Raw genomic sequence first — 22,762 nt, forward strand, 5'->3', positions numbered from 1 at the left:
TTTGTTGTATCTTGCATTTTTAATCTCAGTCCTTGGGCTGTTTTGTGTCTACAAAACTGCATGTCAGCACAGGAATGGGGTTTTTTGGGAAAACCCCAGTGGTCCGGAGGAGTTTGCAGCTACATGATGCAAGCACTTGCTCTGAAGTGAATCTGCTCTGCCCTGGGTGAATCTCTGCTCTGCTCTCAGTGCAGGGTGGCATGTTGTAGAGCCAGGCATGTCCTTGTTGCAGCAGACATTCTTTTCGGCAATGGTGTGGTGACAAGAGGCATTTGCTTGCTCTTCTTGGAGCAATGCCATTTGTGTAACTGACCTCAAACTGGGGGCTAGGATTGTTTAAGCGGATCATAAATCTCTTGGTTCTGAGTGTGCCATGGCACACGACTGCGGGGTGAGGACTCAGTGCTGCTGTAACATCCCTACATACAGTCAGTATCATGAGTGGGCACATGCAGAATGTAAAGCCATGTGAGCTGCTGAATTTGTTTCATGAAGGTGAACAGAAAACCTTCTTTTCTTGGCTACCCGGCACTCTGGCCCCGTAAAATTTGAGTTGCAAAGCAAAGGCTTATGCTGATCTATAAGTAAAACTGTAGCCAGGCACTTAATCACTCAGTAATCCAGTTTGTTTGCTTGCATGCTTCTGTGAATAAAACTTCCCATAGTCTGTCCTGTTGAACAAGGTCACCCATGTCCAAGTGGCATGGTTAGATGCTTAAGTGGAAGGGGGTGACCTGGGATTCTGCTCTCACCATGTGTAACTTGCTTTTGGGATCTGTTCTTGCATTCTCAGTCACACGTGAGCCCGGCTGTGGTGCGGGGGCTGGGAGATGCTTCTCTGGAAATCCCACGCTAGACTGGTGGTGGGACTTTCTCAGTGGGCTGAGCAATGCTGAGGGAAGGGTTTGTGCTCCACAGCGCAGCAAGCAGTGTGCGAGTCCCCCTTTCAGAGGGGAGCATTTTTGGCACTTAATCAGTCCATATTCATCACCCTTTCCTACTGGCTGTCTTTTCTGACTGCTGTGAATGGCAGGACAGCACAGAAAAGTTAATATCCAGTGCTGGGATCTCCGCAGTCTTCCCACAACTGACTCAACTCTGAGAGTCTTGCCCCACAGCTGGCTGCTGACCTCAGAGGCACTGGAAGGTAATGTTTGCTGTCATCACCCATCAATATTTGGTTCATCAAGTTGCACTGATTTATTAAACAGACACAGATGGTATGCAGACTTGGGAAATGCTTGTGGTGGCAAGAAATGTAGTATTAGGAACACAGGTAGATGGACAGCTTAACTCTCGCACAAGAAGGGCAAAAAAACTTTGCATCTCAGTAGAGCAAGTATCTAACAATTTTTTTCTCTGCACAGAAAGAATAATTTAAAATATTTGCACAGGCAAACGTAAAACAGGTCTCTTCACCTTAGCAAACATTTTTAGCCTGCTGTCTCTCTGGGTTCAGAAGCAGTAGTATCTTGAGTTCCAGCTTTTCAAATCTATTTTACCCTGCTTAACAACAGTTGTTGGATTGTGCTTCTAGAATTAGGACGTGGTAGATGCCTTTTGGCCTGTTTTCTGAGCATTACCAGCCCAGGTCAGTCCTGGTGTTTAGATTTTTCTTGTTCAATTAAGTTTTTGCTTGTAAGAAATTGTAGAGTTCTCTTGTGGGGCCACATGGGCACTGGTGTGTAAAGTGAACAATTTAATGGCCTTAATTGAAATTGTTTTTTTGAGTTTTTCACTATAATGGTTGCTTGTTGATCTCTCTTCTTGTTCTGTTTCATAACTAAAATATTTTGCTTTTTTCCAGGCTCACATTAAATTTCCTATTGACTATCCATATTCACCACCTACCTTCAGATTCCTGACCAAAATGTGGCACCCCAACATTTATGAGGTAAGGTGTTTTCTGAATAATCTTTTTCTCAGCCATGTGAGAAGGCTTTCTACTTCCTTAAACTTCTGGAAGTATTGAAGGTACTAAACGTTTCTAGCCATAACTAAAGCGGTTAGCTGTTGTCAGCTTCATGTTTGAACAGTGTCGTGATTTAATCTCAGCTGGCAACTGAGCATCACACAGCTGCTCGCTCACTCTCCCCCTGCCCCAGTGGGATGGGGGAGAGAATCGGAAGAGTAAAGGAGTGAGAAAACTCATGGGTTGAGATAAGAACAGTTTAATAATTGAAATAAAATAATAACAATAATAATAACAATAGAATATACAAAGCAAGTGATGCACAATGCAATTACTCACCACCCGCTGATTGATGCCCAGCCAGTCCCCGAGCAGCGGCCCCCCCGGCCAGCTTTCCCCCAGTTTATGTACTGAGCATGACGCTATATGGTATGGAATATCCCTTTGGCCAGTTTGGGTCAGCTGTCCCCCCCTGTGCCCCCTCCCAGCTCCTTGTGCACCTCCAGCCTTCTCAGTCGGTAGAGCATGGGAAGCTGAAAAGTCCTTGACTAGTGTAAGCACTGCTCAGCGACAACTAAAACATCGGTGTGTTATCAACCTTGTACTCATCCTAAATCCAAACCACAGCACCGTACCAGCTACTAGGAAGAAAATTAACTCTATCCCTGCCGAAACCAGGACAAACAGTTAATTCTAAACATTGTAGGAAACGCTGTTCTTGTAGGCAGGGATGGAGCCATTCTCATACCCACAAGTGCAGCAGGCAGCCCTAGCCGAAGCACCATGCCATGAGCGTTGGCAATTTTAGGGGATACTTGGATCAAGGCTGGTGTGTGGGGTCTTACCCTGTTGTAATACTTAGGTAACTAGTCGTTGTTTGTACACAGTTCAAGTACACTTTAATTTGAGCATATCCTACAAAATTGTGTGCTGAGACAAGAAATAATGGAAAACAGTCTTCTTCAGCAGTCAGCCTACAAATGAAGGGGTTTGGACTTGGGATGCTCTGACTGCAGAAAGAACTGGAGCTGGGCTGGAGTCCAGCTTCAGAGGAGGAGTCATGCACAGCCTGGTCACCCTGGGACCAGAGTGAACAGTTAACTCTGGACTTAATGTCTGCTAGCCAATTTGAAGTAGCCCTTAGTTCAGTGTGTGTATGGGTCGTGTTCAGAGCGTAATGTTGTGGGCTGTCAAGTCCGTAATCGGATCATGGTACAACTACATAGCAGGTCCAGAAGGGGAATGATCTTATATAGAAGCAATCGGTTCAAAATTACCAAATTTTGTAGAGCTGTATTTGAAAGCTGAAGGCCTGTTTTGCCTCAGAACTTGACTTTTAGTGGAGGCCAGTCAAATCCTTGCTAAACTTTTGGATATCCTAGACAAGTGTCAGCCTGGTAGGACTACTGGTTGAATAGTTTGAGGAGCTTAAAGGCCTTTCAAAATGTTCCTGTTGGTGCAGCTCTGTCACCTTATCACAGGGCTTCCTATGAGAGGTTCTGCAGGCTTCCTTTGGGCCCACTTCAAAACAGGAATTGTCACTTCTCTTCCTTGCTGTGAACAAATAATGGCTTCAGTTGATGCCCTGGGCTTGGAAGGCCCTTTTCTAACAAGTTGTTGCTCCTAAATGTCCAGCCTGGAATGAGTGTGCTTCAAATTTCATGGTGAAAACCCGCACTGATGGCTTAGTAATAAATGGCCAAAAGCCTCTCCAAACTTCAGTGCAAAACAGGATAGTGGTCAGCTTTAAATACTGGATGCTCAGGAGGATTGCCCTAAGCCCAGGGACATCCTGAAGTCAGTTCTCTTACAGTCTTCTGACTTGAGTTTTGGACTTCGCACAGAATCTCGCATGTAGCCAAGGAGTTTGATCTATAAATAAAGACAACTTTGAGACCTGCACGTTATTGCAGGTGCATACTGTGGATGTTGGTTCTGAATCCAGAAATTCTCATGCAGGGGGTGAGTGGGAAATGGTTACCAAAATGGTATGTACAAAATGAGTCTTGGAAAGGTCCTCTCCCAGTCCTGGTGGGAAAGATGAAAAACTGGCTCTAGAAACAACTGAAGGTAGGAGGAGAAACTAACCCAGAACTTGATGGGTGTATTCTGGGGTTACTCTTCAAATACTCCACTCTCAGCTTTGTACTTTGTGTTTGTAGCAGTATGTATTGGAGCTGAGGGAATCTGAAGCAGCTTGCAGGTTGTTTTGGAAACATTTAAGCAATGAAAATGAGGCACTGGGATAACTCCAAATGAAACTGAGAGTAAATCAGCAAAGGGCTTGAGGTTTGAGGGTTTGTCAGGAGGAGGAAAAAAAAAAATCTTTTAGTGTAAGGAAGATGAAAGAAAGTAGCAGTTTACAGAATCTGTTGTCGGGCCCAGGTGGAGGGGTTGGGGCTGGCGTTCCAGTTCTGAGCAGCGAGACTCGAGTTAACTTGTGTTTTCCCCATCTCCAGTTTACTTGGGTCGTCTGGTTGAATTTTGGTAAAACTGCATTCACTTGGTTTTTATTTTTATGACATAACAGTTCTCAGTCCTAATAGAAGTATAGGCTATTTCCCATTGGCAGATGAATACTTCATCCTCTTTGTTTGTATCTTTCAAAAACGTATGCAGGGAAAGGCTCTGCCCTTGACTACACTGACCCCTAAAACTTTGTGCTGGTCTCATCAGGCCCCATGACACCTTTACCCTTCCAGACTCACTGCCCTGCTTGAATTTCCACACACGTAGCATTTATTGTTGCAAGAGGGTAACTTCTTACATTCTTGCTTCCCTCTATGTTTTCATTTTGCCAAATATCTGTTCATCCACATGCTGCTGACCTGATAGCTTGAGGAACTTCACCCAAGTGCTGTGATACTTTCTCCTGGCCACCAGCACTGCATTCTCCCAGGAGATGGTTAAAGGAAAAACTGTGTAAACTCATGGAAATTATTAATAAAACCAGAATAGGCTGTGAACATAATCTAACACTAGTAAGGTTAACTTTACCTTAAAATGATACTAAAAAATATTTCTAGATTGCACAAGCCTGTTGGAGTCCTAAAAAGGAAACTGCCTTGTTATGGCAAACTGTTCCAGCAATGTAGGTGCGTGCTTGGGTATTCAGCAGCTCCAGGTGCTATGTTTCTGTGCGTAGTTGTGTTCTTCACAAAAACCTGCTTTCAAATGATGCTAGATTAGCATACCTGGCAGGGTTAGTGAGCCGCTGAAATCTGGATACCGATCACACGCCTCCAATGTTGAAGTAGGATCTCGTTTGGCTATAAAACAAATGTCATTGTTAATCAAGGCGAGTTGAAATATTTGGGAGGCCCTTCAAGTAAGCTGTTGCTATCTGTAGCTGTGATCGCTGGCTCAGGCTCAAGGGCACAGATGCTATCGCTGTGAGCAGCGCTGCTTTGTGCTCTGGCCTCTGTATGTCGAGCAGTGTTGGAGGGTCCTCAGGATGTAGCTGAGACCAGGTGCGTGGGGAGCTGCCAGCCTGCAGTCTCAAACAGAACCGATTTGCAGCTTCTCTGTTGTTCCTGTCATCAACCTGTACCTTGGATCAGGGTGACAAGGGACACTGTGAGCGCTGCCTGTCAGCTGAGGCTGTGCCACCTGAAGGTGTGGGGCTGCCTCTAGGAACTTGTAAGTCATCTCAGCAGCCAGCTGCAAGAGGCAGCAAGCCAGCAGGGCCTGGAGAGGCCAACATCTGCTGGCTGGCCTCGGGCCCCATCTGCATATTCACCCCATCCTGCAGTAAGGTTTTGGGACCCCATGAGCCCCTGGAGTCAATTTCAGTGGAGAATATCAGCTCTGGTGAATACTGCTACAGCACTCCTACAAAGTAATCATGTCAGAGTGCTGTTGCTGATGGAGAATTGCTTTTGTAGGCTTCTTAAAGTGTTTATAAATGGTAGGCATTATGGAGCTTTAAATCTATATTCAGGCTATAACACTGGTGAGTAAAACACAGATTGAGGATTACGTGGCTGTATGGCTTCCATATGCTGCCAAATTATTCGTACTCTTGCATGCTGGAAGGGACTTTCAGTGAAACCTTCAGAGAATATCTCCTACTTTTTCACCTGATAGTTCAAACAGCTGTGTCCTAGGAGAGTGGTGTTATCCTGTCCTGCACCATCTGTTCAACCTCCTTGTGTCCCGGGAGAAGCATTGCTTTGATAACTGAGCTAGTAGAGTGTGCTAAACCCTTCAATTCAAAAATTCCTGTAGCTAACTCGGCTACCGCTAGGAACAAAAAGGTTTTTTTAACCCTACTTTGGGTCTCCTGTGACTTAAAGCTAATTTCTATCACTGTGACAGTACTTGCTATCTGGAGACCAATTTAGTTTTTGTGACTTTATTACTATTTTTCCTTGCTTTGCTACATTCTTTAAACCTCTTGACTTGAGCTTGTTTTGTACCAATTTGCAGACTAACTCTGTTTGGCAAGGGGAACTTTTGAACATACACATACAGTAGACCCAGGAAGAATTGAGAACAGTTTCCAGTTCTTGCGTATTTTTACTGGCACTTGAGTTGTTCATATCAACAAGGTTAAACTGCTCAGAACATAGCCAGAGTGGTGGAGCTGAGTTGAGACCTCTACCTCTATTCTCAGCTTTTGTTTCTGTCTTGCAGAATGGAGATGTATGTATTTCAATTCTTCACCCACCTGTAGATGACCCACAAAGTGGAGAGCTGCCATCCGAGAGGTGGAACCCTACCCAAAATGTCAGGTAACAGCGTGAATCCATGATGCACAACGGGGACCTCAAAGGCCTGTCGTCTCTCTCCAAGACTAAGGCCTGTGTTGGGAGAGGTTTGGAAGGGAATTTAAGACTTTGGGGTTTTTAGGGCCTGAATCAGTTGGGAACCAGACTTATCAAGCTGTCTGAAGATACTCTAGTACTGTGTGTCCTGATGCTGGGCTAACAACGTGGAGACTTCTGTCCTGTTCACAGGGTTTCATGCTCTTAAAGCAAATTACCTCAAATGTTCTAGCCTTTCCCAGTCCATGTTATCCTACACTTAGGTTTTTCAAACTCCTCCAAGAATACCGCTAGTGGAAAAGAACACTTTGGAGTATTCAGGCCCATTCAGGTAGGCACAATCCTACCTACCGTTTGCCTTCCAGTATTTGTATGTGTCTCCTGTCCTGCAGTGTGGTATCTTGAGCAGTTAGTCAGGTAGTTTTCTTCCTGCCAAAAAACTGAAGGATCACTAAGTACCAGAGGCATTCAAGGCTAACCTGTCCATTTTTTTTGAAACACCAGCTGAATTTCATTTTCATTACAAGACACTGCCAATAAAGAACTGATAAAACTTGCATCAAGTAGCAGCTCACTGACCTGTGCAGCTGGAGTAGTGAGTGACGTAGTGGAAAAACCTTAAAGTAAGGTACTTCCTGTTATAACTTCTTATTTGGATAATAAATGAGATTAAAGTTAAAATAATTGCCTCTAGATTTTTAGCATATTGTATGGGAATTATGCTTGTTTTCAGAGTGATTTATTAGATGCTGGTTCCCCAACTTGAAATCTTACTGGTAAACCCAGCTAGGGATCTCAGCACACCTGAGGGAGTGCAGTGATTTGAAAAGGGTTGTCTGATAGTTTGACTCAGCTTTCGTCTAACTTGGCTTCATGAAATTAATTTGAAAAGAGCATTTGTCAAAGCAAAGATTTAGCAAGGGGGATTTACTGGATTCTTGACCCTTGGAATAGGATTGTAACACACACACACACTCTGTAAAGTGCCGAACTAGAGCTAATGTGGCAGGAGACTAGGAATTGTAGCAGTCAGCAAATTATAACAACTGATGTTCCTCCTGGAGCGTGCTACTTAAAGGTTAAAAAGGCTTAAGAGAAATGGTGCGTCTTAGCTGCGAGAAGTCATGAAGGGCTGGGAATCTGACCTGAGCTTGAGGTAAACGTTATCCAATCCATCTGTACCATACAAGTGACTATGAAGCAACCTGTTATAAAGGTCTAGTTCAAATTTTAAAAAAAAGGGGAAAAAAAAAGCTTAAATATTACTTTAAGCTATATATTGCTAAGTTATGTTCACCTGTCCCTCTGCTCACATGGCTATTAAACTGTTTTTCCATACATCTGATATGGTTAGGATTAGGTGACAAGCCTCAACTCGTAGTTAGGAAACAGCTTTGGGCATTAATTACTTGTATCACATACACATTTTGAGTATTTAATTATATACACCCCTAAAGATTGACATGAAACTTCTCGTGGTGCTAGTTCTTTGATTTCTGCTCTCTCGTACCACGGTGCAGTTTTTGGTGCTTACTCGCTTGGAACGTGTTGGGCCTAAGGGTGACATTTGGGGAGAAAACATTCCTTAGCTTTACCAGCAAACGGAAATAAAACTTGTCCTTAATTGCTAGCCTGCAACCAGCATCACCCGTTGGGCTAAGTGCCGATAGAAACACATCCCGCTGGGGTCCCATCTGGCTTTGCAAGGCTCCGGAGTGTCAGACAGGAGGCAGCAGGGCTGAAGGTGTGGGAGAGGAGCACGCTTGTAATGAGCTGGATACGTAACCTAGGGCTTTTCTTCAGCTGCTGAATTTTGTAAATCCTGCTGAGTATTGACTGTTTACTATGGATGACTGTGGTTGAAGTGTCTGGAGGGGGGGAACGTCATTTTTCAACTTTGAGAGCACCTGTGCTTCCACCTCTAACAGTGTCAAGCATGCTCATTAATCTTTGTTTTAAACGCAGTCAGTATGGACTTTCCCATCACTCAGAGCTAGATGAGGCAGGCATACGTAAATATGGCAAACATCCAGCAGGATGTGAAGGAATGCAGCTGTGATCTGTGTGGCAGAGAATACTGCTTTTCTTCTTGTGTCCTGAGTCCCATAAAGCTGAGGGAGTGGTGGCAGGGCTTAGCGTTGAGGCTCTTTGATCATGTTGGTTGCCCTTCTCCATATCTCCCCTGTCACCCCTCTGTCCTTTGAGGTGCACAGGTGAGAACTGAGCACAATACTCAAGATGCTGGTACATCTGTATCTTGTGAAGATAGGTGATGCCCTGTCTCACTATCGCTTTGTTTTCTGAGGATGTCCATTTTTGTTGGCTTTTTTGGCTGCCTAAGATCTGGAAAGCTTCTGCAACCAGCTCAATGCACTAATATGACTGTCAGTACAGCCTAAGCCAAAACTTTTTACTTTATACTGGAGAGCAAAAATGTGCTAGGACAAATCTATACATACCTCTAAAGGTGGCTCTGAGAGGCTACAATGTGGATAGCAGCTGGAACAAAAAAAACCAACCCTTTTTCAACAAGGTATATAACAGCATGTCCTGGTTGGGAGCCCCAGCCAGTCTACACAATGTCTGTTTTGGATGAAATTCAGCTGTGTCTGAGCCTTCTATTGATAAAGAGAAAAAAAGGCACTTAACAGGTCTGTTTCCTTGAGCCTCTGCTGGCTGCTCTCCCCTGCTGGTAAAGGGGTGTAGAGGGACTCACTCTGAAGACAACAGTGCTGTAAACACTTAAAACAGCTCACTGTTCCCCAGGACGGAGTGGGGGATATAAGAAAGCAGAAGGCAGGTTTGAAATCCCCACTCTTCATGCAATCAACTTGCATGAAACAACATGCTAGAACAACTTCACCTGAGAAACAGATCCCTGACAATATTGCAGAGGGTCAGTCTGTATCCAGTCCAGTGCAGTTCATATCTGATGCTGAGGATGTTTTCAGTCCCACGTGGTTGAATTTTTTTGTGGTTTTGGTCCTGTCAGATCCCATGTGCTGGGATCCCTTCCTGTTACTGTACCTTGTTCACCTTGCTTACCCACAGTAGCAGGGTTTGAGTCAGAGCAGACTGTCCAGCTCTTAAGGTGTCAGCAGTGATGGAGCTGATCTTAACGTGCTGGTCGGGAATGAAGAGTGCAGAGTCTCACCTCTAATAGACAGTTGCCTTGGTGTACTTAAGGAGCTTTGCAGTGACTCTGGGGTTGGCGGGGCACCGCAGTGGAAATTGGCGTTGCCTTGATTTGTTGATGGAAGTGTGGTAGAGCAGATGGCAAATCCAGACATGAATTCCTGCCCTTGGCCTTCCCTAGACTTTGCTTGCTCTACAGTAAAGCTGCTGCAATGATTCTGGAGCTGACATGCTGGCTTTACGGCCTGTTTGAGAATCAAAGGCTTTTAAATGAAGTCTTGAGATGAAGTAGAAGATGGTCTCTCTTCTGCCCATCATTCCAGCAGTTTTTTCCAGAGCTGCTGTTCTCTTTTCCTACTGAATTATATCATTTGGAAAATAAATCGTATAAGACTCTCCTGATAGCTGTGCTGAACAGTCTGGCCAGACACAAGTGTTTAGTTTCAAAACCCCTCAAGAAACTCAGCATCCAAATGACCAAGCATTTCCTGGACTAGTGTCCCAGACATATGATCTGGTAGATGTGCTCAGCACATGCTGCTCTGAACGTGCCCCTAAATGAATGCAAGTACAGCTGGGACTGTAGTCTCCTTTGATCAACTTCTGCAAAGCAGTTGCTATATACTGCTGTCTTTCAAGACTTATTCCTTGTCTCTTTTTCTTCCCTTCCATTTAAATCGGAAGCTGTTGCCAGCAGGACCACCTTGGACATGTGAAGCTATTGTGGTGGTAGCTACAGCCATGTGGCCGGCTGTGTAGAGCTGCCTGATGTGACTTGCTGTTGAGTTTTCTGCTGGTTGTGGCACTGCGTGAGGAGTGAAGTGCTGAATCTCTGAAGCGCAAAGGATTGTAGGAAATGCAGGAGAAGGCTCTGGGCGAGTTTGCCCCTGGTAAATGCCAGCAGAGCAGGACAGCTAGCAGCTCTGTGCTGCTGCTAGAAATCCAGGAAGGCGCTCTCTGCCAGGGGTTATGCGACTGGCTCATGCTGGCTTTGCGGAGTACCAGCAGCCGAATGTGGCCCTTGTGGCAGCTTGCCTGGGTATTGAAAAACATCTGCACTGTCTTCCCCTTGCTGTGCTCGTGTACTGTTACAGCAGCCTTAGCTGTGCATGGGCTGAGGACAGGAGAGACCCGGTCACAGCTCTAACTTCCTAACAGCCAGCCGAGCAGGGAAGGCAGTGCAGCCTCATCTCATGGTCTTGGGTTGTAGTGGTCCTCCTCCCTACGCAGGGGGCAGATGGAGAGCCTGGCTTTCTGCTGGGATATCAAATCTCATCAGGAGCAGGCTCACCAAACAGGTTTCCAGCCCTGCACCATACATAGGCAGTGTGGACAAGCTGAATTCAGGTCTGATCTGAGCTTTAGCTGCCACCCCTTCACAAGCATGTGAACAGACATGATGATCTGTGGTCAGATTAGGTCCTTGAGGTTTGTATTGTGTCACCTTCCCTATGCTGATGGCCAGGGTCTGAAGTTCATAAATATTTGCTCTATCCTTAGCTTAAGTTTTGACTTTACGTGATGCATCACAAACTTGTTTAAAGAAGTTATCGGTGTCCAGAATCCATGAATGCGTTAGCTCTGACTCTGCTGTTGTGGTTACCTTTTTCAGGACTATCTTACTGAGTGTAATCTCTTTGCTTAATGAGCCCAACACATTCTCTCCTGCCAATGTGGATGCGTCAGTCATGTTCAGGAAATGGAGGGACAGTAAAGGAAAAGACAAGGAATATGCCGAAATCATAAGGTAAGCTTTGTCATGTGTGATGCTGTGCCATGTGTGATGCCTCCTGCTTTGAATTCTATAAAACAGGCTGCTTGCAGAATTTGCTGAAACCAGCTTCTCGCTGTGGTTGCTCCTTTGGAAATGAATTTTACCGTTTTATTTCAAGTCCATGCTTCTGGTCCCTCTAGGTTTTTCAGCACACAGAAGTGGTGCAAACTTTGGGAGCAGGAGGACTGGGCTGATCTGTCTTTAAAGTGTTCTTTTCAGCCTGATCTGGCATGATGCTCTGCAAAACCTATTGACTGCTAGTAAATCCCAGTCGAAGTCCCCGCTTGCCTTTGAGCGCTGCCTGCATTGCTTGGGATGTGATTCAAACAGACTGCATCCTACTAATTCTGTGCTTAACGCACTCATGAATCATAAAGTTGTCGCTCCAATTCGAAGGAATATCAGTGGGATTTGGCAAGCATTTGCAAAGCTGGGTTTGATTAGCTGGAAGCACTGTTCAGTCTTGACTGTCCTTTGATAAGTTCATGGTCCATCAGGTGCTATAGGGAGATGATGTAAACTTGAGCCAGGCTTGCTGCAGAGGAGCGGATGGGCAACCTGTACTGCAGTGGGACCGCTGTCACGCTTGGCTGGTGGAAGACCACATCTGCATTGACTCTGCTAGCTGGGCGTGCAGGATGTACCCCTGGTTGGAGCTATGCAGGGCAGTCAGTCTGTGTGAAGAGCCTCACTGGGAGGTTATCTTAGTCCCTTCCAGCTCCCTTGGCTTCAGCGAAGCTGGATGTACTTCATAACAGCGTGGCAGACTGACGAGCAGGTGGGTGGGGGTGAAGGGACAGGCTGCCATCTGCTCCTCTCCCTGCTGGGAGGCAGCGCAGGCCAGCCACAGTTCACAGCCCGAGTGCTGCTGGGAGGCAGCAGCCGGAGCCTGTCCTGGGGTGATGGGAAACACTTGTCTCCTGCCAGCCCCAGGCAGTGCTGGGGTTACGGCTGCGTCTCAGGGTGCAGCCACGTGCTCTGATGGCTCTTGCCCTCCATTGGGAGCTCAGAGCTGCCAGATGCTTGTGGGAATTGTGGTTTTGAGCACACTGGGGTAGAGTCATCAGTGGTGGAGTCAGTAAGTCATCTTAGGAAATCCCTGACCATCCCTTCTGTAGCAAATGTAACGAAATTTTCTCTGAGCTCTGGCAGGTCTCTAATGCGGAGTCCTGTAGAATAACTGATTTCATATGTTGCTGAGAGCGTGCATGCTGCAAACACTCTTGGAGTACTCCCAAGCCTGGGGCTGCGGGAACTAAATCTGTTTCTAGTGCTGCTTGTGGTGCTTCAGCCAAACATCAGCTCTCCTGACTCTGAGCTGCCAGGAGGGCTGGGCAGGGGCTGGGGCTGGCCGGGAGGTGGGGAGTTGAGCCGTGCTGCTGCTGGCACACAGCCCTGCTCACGTTGCTGTGTCCTCCTCCCCACAGGAAACAGGTTTTGGCTACCAAAGCCGAGGCAGAGAAGGATGGCGTGAAGGTCCCCACTACGCTGGCAGAGTACTGCATCAAAACTAAAGTGCCTTCCAATGACAACAGTTCAGATTTGCTTTATGACGACTTGTACGACGATGACATTGATGATGAAGATGAGGAGGAGGAGGATGCCGACTGTTACGATGACGATGATTCTGGCAATGAGGAGTCGTGACCTGCTCCCTCTATGCCCCTGTACTGCCCTGCCGACTCAGGCCAGAAGGGAGCAGCGGTAACCTAGCAGCAGTCCAGCAAAAAAGTGTGGGGGGGGGATCAAAAAACTTTTTGTCTCCTGCTGTCTCCTGTTGTATGGATCTGTTTGCTCCTTTTTTATGGACCTCTTAGAGACCCTCCACAGAATGTCTGAATTCTTGCATTCTTAACCCTTTCATCACTGTATTATGATTTCTTTTTAAAAAAGAAACTCCCCTTTTCACTTCTACGAAACGCTCACAGCGAAACAGGTTTGCTCGCGTTTAGATTCTTGAATTAAATACAGTCTTGCATTGAGATGTTTAATGTATTTAAAGCTGGAGCAAACCCACTGGAAGCTGGGTTTTCGGGAGCTCAAGTGCTGCATTTACTGGGAAGAAAAAAAAAAAATCCACACAAAGCAAATTGCCAAGGTTTAGCTGCTCCATTTACAATAATAGCGTGTGTACATTCGTTTAGCCTTGTGGTGATGGCTTTTCCTTTATAAGGTGTGGGGCGGAGAGTGTAAGCTACTGTGTGTTGAGCTTGATGGGATGTCACTGAAAGGTACAGTATTCCTTTTCAGCCTGCTCAAGTTAGGAAATAGCTGGCCCCTGGAGCTCCAGAGGGCACAATCAGCTTTGTCTCTGAAAAAGGCTTGTGATATGAACCCTAAAATAAACACTTAACACTTCATGTCTGTACAGCTGAGCCCTGGGTTGCTAATTTTTTTTTTTCAGACTAGGTTGGGGTTGAAAAAGTTCAGTTTAGCTGTGCTGCTGAGATTTGCTGCCAGCTGCCCCTCTCCGGAGTGAGGAGAACAGATGTGCATCCTGCTGCCCATCCTCAACTTCTTTTTTTGGCAGTGGGAGAGACTGATAGCCTCCTGCCCCAGTGCTCGCTAGCAGCCCTTGCTTCCTGCAGCCCAAATCCAGTGCTGGCCTGAACCTTCTTTCTGCTGCTTATGTCAGTCATGCGTTGGTAAATGCAGCTCTGCTGCAGCCCTGTGGGGTCGGCAGAAGTTGAAGCTGCCTTTGGTGCCTGCCTGGGGTGGCCAGGCTGTCTCTGTGCCTGCAGTGGCTGCTGGGGCATGGGGCAGAGGGGATGCATGTGTGCTGGGCTCTCCCCTGCCTGGCTGGCTGGGGCATGGGTGAGTGTGTGCAGCCCCACAGGAGAGAGAGGGGTACACAGTGCTTTCAGGCTGGGAGAGAAGGCCAGGAGCAGGGTTTGACAGGCTATTTAGCAGCATGCTTCAGCTGGTGCACTGAGCTCAGCCTCCTGCATGTTTTCGGGAGCTCTTGGCAGAGCTTAGGGCCCTCCCTCGTGGGCAGGGGGGGATCCTGCATGCTCGTCTCTGCAGAACCCTCTTCCTCAGTCCCTCAGCACCCTCACCCTGTTGCAGTGTGCTCTTCTTGTTCAGCTGTGGTGCAGTGGCCTGAATTCACCTTTCGCATGATCCCTTGATCAGCAGCCAGCCTGCCCTCCTGCGCTGAGCCCTGGCACCTCCACCAGGAGCAGCTCTGAGGTGCTGGCTCTGCTTGGGCGAGACCCTCCATTCCCACAGGTACAGAGGCAGTTACCCTGATAAGACCTGTGGGCTTGGGCATTTGTTTATGCTGCCCCTTTGTATATCTCAGGGTTTTCAATGGTACTTCACCAGCTGTGGTCCCTTGAGAGGTACTTTGGTGGGAGTAAACTTTGTTCTGTGATCAGCTGTGGCTTGCCCTGGGGGGAGGAGTGGGATGTGAGTGAGCAAGCCCAGTGTGTGCTGCCTGGAGGGAGAGGAGGGGAAGGCAGCCCTGGGGGAGGGGAGGAAGGCTGGTGGGGCTCTTTTTGAAGTGAGCAAGGCAGATGTGTGTTCAAAATGCTGCTTGGCTGGGATTTGCTGCTGCAGGGACAGTCCCTGCTCCTCTGCCCGAGGGTGTGCTGGTGGTGCATCCCTCTACTCTGCAGGGGGAAAAGGCAGCCCAAGTGGCGATACCTTGTCCCTCAGTGCTCCCTGCAATGGTCTGCCCTCCTGCTTGCATGTTACCTGGGGAGGCAGCTGGACCCTTCCCGAACTGTCCCACATGGGCTGCTTCAGCTCATCCTTCCAGCAAGGACTGACTCAGCCCCTGGTGCTTTCTGGAGCCAGCAGCAGGGCTCCCCTGCATCTAGTGATGGTGTGGGGCACCCCCCAGCTTCACTCCAGCCCGGCAAGGGCAGTGCCAGTGTTGGCAAGTGGGTCCCTGGGCCTCCTGGCTGCAGGACTGGTCTCGGGGCTGGACAGGGACACCAACCTCCAGCTTTCGGGGGGGGGGGGGGGGGGGCGGGGCAGAGTATGGCAACGCTGGCTGTGCTGATGACTTGGTTTGAAATGAGGATACTGCATCTTTCAGGATTTCCCTTGTACTTTTGACCGTCTTCACTGTATACTCTCCAGTGACTTGTATTTTCAAGCTTGGTGTTGTAAGATGCATTATCATGACTCTTCTGTTACCCTTTTTTAAAGACAAAAAGCAACCTATTTTGAGAGCTCCTACATTAACCAGACTAAACTTCTCTTCCCCATTGTCCTGTGCAGTGTCATTGCTTGTTGACTTGCTGGTTTCCTTTTTTTGAGATACAAACTGAAGTATGAGGTGGTTTTTTTTTTTTTGAAACTATTTAAGAGATTGCAGAAAAATGTTTACCTGATCTGTGTATTCTGGTTTTTTTTTTTCTTAACCCTTTTCTCCTGTCTCAGCCAATATTAGCGTTTACATTTGCAACTACAAGCCCCTTCAAATGCAGTTTTCAACCATTCTGAAACCAGCAGGGTACACTAGATTTTCTTAGTAGTTTTCTTAGCTGAGAGCCCAGATGTTTTCCTTTTTTTCTTCAGTATAATTTACCAGAAAGAATTAACTGATGCATTTTTTGTGTTGTCTTCCTCTTCAGTAGTTATATTTTGTCTTTTCTGCACATCTGTCCACTAATAAAAATGTGAAATGAAAAGATCCCTGTACTCTTTACTTCCCTGTTAATTGAGCTGGTTTATTTGCATGGGTTATTTAAAGCTTTGAATAACACCTGTTCACAAGTTCAGTGCTGCTCCAGTATCAATGCCTATACATATACATAAATATCTATAAGGTTATTGGAAAAGAAAGCTGCTGTTTGACAGCTGCCTGCCTGAACCTAAGACTAAAGAACGAACTGATTTAGAGAAGTACTTGGCAAAAGGCCATGGGCTTTGCTGTTACATTTAGTCTTCCTAAGTCAGGAAGGGGGAGACCAGCGGGAAGATGGTTCATGGTCTCATTTGACTGCAGCAGGGACAGAGGACTGGGGGAAAGCTGCTGCTGCTGCCAGGGGGCTGGAGTGCTGCGGGTGGCCAGTTCCCTGGCAGGGCAGGAGCACAGTGCTCCTGAAATGGTCAGACAGGGCAGTGGGGAGCTTGCTTGCTGGGGGAGGGGCTTTGATGTCATGCAGAAGGCTAGCGGAGGACTTGAGGCTGTTACTGCCAACCCTTCGGGGTGCTTGCCCTGCCTGGCCCATGCTGCTCCCTGCAAGCTCAAGAGTGGAGAAGTTTGTTTTTGCAGTGCCTCACTGCTGCAGTCAAGCTAAAATGAGCAGGACAAGTGTACAGGAGTTGCACTGGCTGCACTTGGCATTGTTTGCAGCACAGCAACTGCCGAGTCAAATGTGGTTGTGGCCTGAGTGCTTTGGCTTCACAACCGCACTGGTGATGGCATTCCAGAGCTGCATTCCCAGAGGAGTCTCCATATTGGAGAATGGGACTGAGAGGGATGCTGCTGTCTGGGCCTTCTGACTTGGATCAGGCTTGCTTGTGTCTCCTGTCTGGCTCCTATAGCACCGGGCTGCCCAGAGCTGCCAGTAGCTTCTTCATCCAGCAGAAGGTGTGGTACCAAAGGCAGGACAAACTCTCCAGCCTGCCCTGCACTGAGTAAACCCAGCTGCCACTTGTGCAGGTTTTGGGTTTTGGTTTTTTTTTTTCCCCCCTTTCCTTGATGGCTGAGTGCAGCTGAGCGACCTTGGCTCTACCATCAGACTGTGGAACAGGGGATTAGAGAGGAAATTGCAGCAGAAGAGCCCTGCTGGAACCAACAGCGTAAGGAAATGGGAAAGCACCCTGTTTAGTCTGACCTGGTGAGGAGGGGATCTGAGAGCTGGTGGAAGTGTGACTCTAAGCAAGGAAAGTGGTTCTCATGGTAGAAGCAGATTTTTTTTTTTTCTTTCTTGTGTGTCTTGAAACAGAATTGGGAAGTGCAAAAAAGCCCCTCACCTGCTGCGTGGACACATACAGCTTCACGTTTACCCACCTCCTCTGCTGCGCAGGGCCAGGATGCTCAGGAGGAGGAGCCTGGGGCAGGACCCATCCTTCAGGAGCTCTCACCACTGACCTTCCTCCTGGTGGAAGCCATGAACCTCACAGGCAAAGCAATGGAGGGCAGTGCTGCAGCTGTGCTCCCTCCTTACCTATCCCAGCTGCTCCACCGGGACTCATACAGAACACGATGCCAGAGGACACCAAAGCCAGAGACAGGAGGTCAAGGTGCTGCCTGCCCAGGATCCCATCCCCGCTGCAGGTGCCTGTGAACTCTCAGCAGCAAGGTGCACCCAGCTTGGATCATGGTATTCAGCATCCCCTGCAGACCCATCCACTGCTCTTACCCTCCCAGCTGAGCTTTTGTTGCAGGAGCAGGTGGAAAGGGTCAGGCTGTAAAAGCAAAACTGCTCCTGCAGCCTTTGAAAATGCAGACAAACACCAGTGATACGCTTAGATCTTTATTAGGTGGAGGAAGGGCTAAAAAGAAATGAAACTCCTAAAACATTCACCGCACTGGTGCAGGACAAGAAGGACCAGGAGTTGCCTCCAGGGTCTTTGTTTTAAAAAAAAAGTGGGGAGGGACAGGTGAAGTTTCCATCCAGTAGCTCTGGCTTTCCTGGGCAGGGTGGCTCAGGGCAAAAAGAGGTACAAGACACAGCTTATACTTTTATTTAAGAAACCGCTACATAGTTTTTGCCTCTAATGATGCAAAGGAGGTTCCAGGACACACTGAGCCATCCAAAGTCTCTTGCTAGGGAAACAAACAAACAAAAAAAAAAAAATCCCACAAACAAAAGAAAACCCCTTTTTTTTTAATTATTCAAAAATTGAAAAATAAAAAGGTGAGGCTGTAGCTCAGGGCCACAGTGACCAAACTGCCCACAAGAGTTCATCTTCCACAGCAAGAGGGAGGGGGGAGACGAAAGAAAGGGGAAGGCCCACAAAACATTTCTTTCTTTTTTTTTTTTTTTTCCTCTTTAAAGTAACAGCTATATTGGGGGCTGGGGGCAGAAATCAAACCAACAGAACACATCTTGATTCTTTTTTTTGGGGGGAAGGGGGGGGGCAGGCCTCCTTATTTGCCTGAATTTAGAACTGCATTAAATAAATGGGCTCCAGCTCCAAAAAAAATGGCGCAGTTTGTCTTTGACAGAGTTACAAAGCCCACAGAGCTCAAAAAAAAACAAGGAAGGATGCCCTGGTGCAGATGGGAAATGAATAATTAGTTTTCCTACAAAGAAAATAAAACAGGCTGCAAGATGCAGAAAACCACATTTAGGCTCTATTACATTTACAAATACATACATAAATATATTACATACAACAGCAACTCAAAGAGGAAGCGGGCGAGTCACACAGAGAATGGCTGGCTGGCTGCAGTTCTCCCCGCACAGACGTTTGGCTGAGCAGTTACTTCTTCTCCTAATAATTCCAGGAATGGGCTTCGGCTTTTTTTGTTTTTCTCTTCTCTTCTGTTTTTTCTCCTCCTCTCCTTTCATTCTCTCCCCCCTCCCCGGTTTCGGATTTAGTTTGTCCAGTATGGAGAAGTGCCATAGGCGGTTTTGGTTGCCTGAGACTTTTGCTGCATGGTGCTGGGTTGGTTGCGTTGGCCAGATCCACCCTAGAAATCGGAAAGGAAGGAGACATGGGCATCAGCGCACCCAGGAAGATGAGCCCATCTGAACGTCACCAGAAGAGCTGCCGCCCCCGGGGACAGCCCTGACACCCACCAATGTAGTAATGCTCCCCCCTGAACAGATCTGTTTCTGCTCTGCAACATCTCCGCGTCTTGCAATCCAGGACAAACGGCCACAGAGACACCAAGCAGGAGCACGGGGACGCACCATCCCACCGCCCCCCACCCAAGACAGGTTCAAGCACAAGGAAGGAGAGGAGCAGGACTGGGGACAGCAAAGGAGCTCTCTCAAGGTGAACGGAGGTGGTGCACCAGCCAAGGATGTCACACATTCAGAGAGAGAAGTCATTTCCTATTTCTGGACTCTAAGGTAGAACACACTGTTTTTTCAGGGAAAGGAAACACATGGGCTGGTGAAACCAAATCAGAAATCGGAGCCAACATGCAACCTGCAAGGGGATGCTTGATTTTTCCCCCAGAGTTACAGTACAAGTGCTCTCATCTTGCTCTCCTGCTGCAGCCAGGGGACAGCAGTGCCTGCCTCGGCTTCACACCTCACAGCCCATCTCTCCACACCCCACATCAGGATGGCGTCTTCACAGAATCACGGGCTGGCTGAGGCTGGCAGGGACCTCTCGAGGTATCTTGTTCAACCCCTCTGCTTGAGCAGGGTCACCTAGAGCCTGTTGCCCAGGACCACGTCTAGACAGCTCCAAGGATGGAGACTCCACAACCTCTCTGGGCAACCTCTGCCAGTGCTTGGTCACCATCCCAGTAAAAAAGTGTTTCCTGATGTTCAGAAGGAACCTCCTGTATTTCAGTTTGTGCCCATTGCCTCTGGTCCTGTCACTGGGCACCACTGGAAAAAGCCTGGCTCCATCCCCTTTACACCCTCCCTTCAGGTATTTATAGACATTGATAAGATCCCTCTTGAGCCTTCTCTTCTCTAGACTAAACAGTTCCAGCTCTCTCAGCCCTTCCTCACAGGAGAGATGATCCAGTCCCTTCATCATCCTTGTGACCCTTTGTTGAACTCTCCAGTATGTCCATGTCTCTCTCATACTGGGGAGCCCAGAACTGGACACAGCACTCCAGCTGTGGCCTCACCAGTGCTGAGCAGAGGGGAAGGATCAGCTCCCTCGACCTGCTGGCAATACTTTGCCTAATGCAGCCCAGGATACCATTGGCCGCCTTTGCGGCAAGGGCACATTGCTGGCTCATGGCCAACTTGGCATCCACCAGGACCCCCAGGGCCTTTTCTGCCAAGCTGCTTTGGCCCCCAGCATATACTGGTGCGTGGGGTTGTTCCTCCCCAGGGGCAGGACTTTGCACTTCCCCTTGCTGAACTTCATGAGGTTCCCTCCCCAAGCTGGTCGATGGCATCGAGTCTGTCAGTCTGCCATCATTATTAAGGCCCTTTCCCAATGAGCAAAGCAAAAACCAGAAGGAAGCAAAAAGCCCTGAGACCCTGCTGGGATGCGGGTGGGAGCAATCTGCCCTCAGGCACGCTGTAGAGGCAGAAGGGGCCGACTCACCTGCCCATCTTGCTGAAGATGGTGATGCAGCATCTGGGAATGAGGCTGCTGATGCGCAGGCAGGATATGGAGAAACGGGGCTGGAGCATAACCCGGGGCAGCACCAGGGTTCAGGGGCCCAGTCGATCCGAGAGCAGAGGGCAGGCTGAAAGGAGGCGGCGTGCCAGCGTGGAATCCCTGCTTGTCAAATGTCTGCATGGGAGGCGAGGGGGACAGCATCAGAGACTGGTGCGAGCAGCCCCACAGTGGCCAGACAAGAACAAGAGCGGCCCAAACACATCACCTGAACCTTTCACCAACCAACCCCGTGACCAAGCCAAGTCACATCGAATACCTGTGGGCACTTCACCACATGAGTTTCAGCTCCTGTTCTCACCCATATTTCTGCACTAATGCCTCCAACATTTTATTTTATTTTTATTTCCACAGCTACTGTGTTCCTTTTTTCCCTGACCTCTTTTTACTCAGTGGGACATGGGATGGCAGCAGCTGCCTGAAGTCAGTCCTTCACACATTGTGGAGCCTCAGGCTGGAATTACTCGACCTACCCAGGGCAGCCCAACAAAAACAAGAACTTGCAGTAAGATATTTCTTCCTGCGGCCAAAGCTTGACCCCTAATGCTGAGTGTCTGGCTGAAAGCTGGCTTCCTACCTGGAAGCATGGATCGATCACAGCCAGACACCGATTCCTCCAGCTGAGGGTGCAAGGAGAAGAAAACAGGAGCTGGACATAAGCCCACTGCACACCACAGCCTGTCAAAGCACGTTCTGCTTTCCCTGGGAAGCTGTACGCTGAGCAATGGCCACAGGAAAGCATGGGATGGGGACCCTTGGGTATTAGGGGTGGGCACTACTGACTGGTCTGTCTGGTGAAGAGCAAACGGCCTTTCAACTCACCTGCTTTGGGGGCTATTTTAACTAAAAACATTAGCACCATCACATTTCATTTGCACCCAAGACACAGCTCGCGTGGGGCAGCGTGTGGCAGCACAGAGCACTGTGCCTATGCCAGCAGCTGCCGTCAGGAGCTGACATGGGAGAAATGGTGGGACAGAGGGAGAGACTCCTCTCCAAGAAAAAACAGAGCCAGCGTAAGAAATGCCATGGCCTGCTGACCCTGAGAGCGATCAGCCTGGGAACAGGAGGGGAGCCACTGGCCTGGCCTCAGGCCATGAGGGAGGAGTGTCCGGCATTGCTTACCTGAGTCTTGTTATAGACTGAGCCACTGATATCAGGCACACCTGTGTTACTTGAGGTCACAGAAACACCTGGAAAACAAAAAAAACCACCCACAATAAGAAAGTCAACCACCACCCAGCATGAGCCCCATGCTTTGCTCCTGGCTCCTCCGGCGGCCTTGGTGGATGGACCTTTGTCTGCAACCGCTGCACCACACGCCCTGCTGCTGGCCAGCCCTGCAGGGTTCTCTGTGCTCTCAGACCCACGGCACCCCACATGGGAACAGAAGTAAGGGCTTGGTTCCTCGCTCCTGCTGCAAAGCGGGAAACCAGCCCACTGGGATAAATCACCCACATCCACGACCCAGCAGTTACCTCTTGGATTCAAATGCACTTCACCAGGCAGCAGCTGGCTGCACCGAACACTCATTAAGCTCACGAAAAGCCAGCTTTCCCCTAGGATTAGGGATGCATTTGGCTCTATCGCAGCATTCAAGAGCTTTCCAGTAGTGCGCTGAGTGATGAGACTTATCATCTGCTACACATTTGAGCCCTTGTCCTTTCACATCCTGCAGAAGGGAGAGGTCTGCAATGCCCCTCTGCCCTGAGAGAATTAATATCGCTGATTCAGGCTGGCTTCCACCTGGACCAGCTGGTGCCACAACAGGCTCAGCAACACTCACTTACCAGCAAGGTGGCTCTCAAACCAGCCACTTATTCACAGTCTTATAAAGACTGGCTCTAATAATTTCACTTGGATCAGAATAAAACCAGCGGTTCCTTTGGCCAGTGAATCAGAGGACTGGACTCAGAGGGTGTGCACTGCTCTAAGGTTGTACACTTCCTAGGA

At 48.2% G+C, this 22,762-nt stretch overlaps 2 protein-coding genes across 5 annotated transcripts in view; one reads left to right on the forward strand and one right to left on the reverse strand.

Moving 5' to 3' along the window:
* LOC143172625 (ubiquitin-conjugating enzyme E2 R2) overlaps positions 1-13,962 on the forward strand; it is a 54,861-nt gene extending 40,899 nt beyond the window's left edge. The window contains exons 2-5 of the mRNA XM_076362265.1: positions 1,808-1,894; positions 6,548-6,645; positions 11,426-11,560; positions 13,015-13,962. Coding sequence (XP_076218380.1) covers positions 1,808-1,894; positions 6,548-6,645; positions 11,426-11,560; positions 13,015-13,234 — 540 coding nt within the window. The 3' untranslated portion in view covers positions 13,235-13,962. The remainder of the gene's footprint in view (positions 1-1,807; positions 1,895-6,547; positions 6,646-11,425; positions 11,561-13,014) is intronic.
* A 5,042-nt stretch (positions 13,963-19,004) lies between these two features.
* Positions 19,005-22,762, reverse strand: part of UBAP2 (ubiquitin associated protein 2) — a 238,357-nt gene continuing 234,599 nt past the window's right edge. For all 4 annotated transcript variants that reach the window (XM_076363072.1, XM_076363070.1, XM_076363069.1 and 1 more), the window contains 3 exons: positions 21,935-22,002; positions 20,735-20,926; positions 19,005-19,184 (listed from right to left, as the gene is read on the reverse strand). In XM_076363072.1, the coding sequence (XP_076219187.1) occupies positions 19,089-19,184; positions 20,735-20,926; positions 21,935-22,002 (356 nt within the window). In that variant the 3' untranslated portion in view covers positions 19,005-19,088. The remainder of the gene's footprint in view (positions 19,185-20,734; positions 20,927-21,934; positions 22,003-22,762) is intronic.

Source organism: Aptenodytes patagonicus, chromosome Z (genome assembly GCF_965638725.1).
Source record: "Aptenodytes patagonicus chromosome Z, bAptPat1.pri.cur, whole genome shotgun sequence".
Lineage (NCBI taxonomy): Eukaryota > Metazoa > Chordata > Aves > Sphenisciformes > Spheniscidae > Aptenodytes > Aptenodytes patagonicus.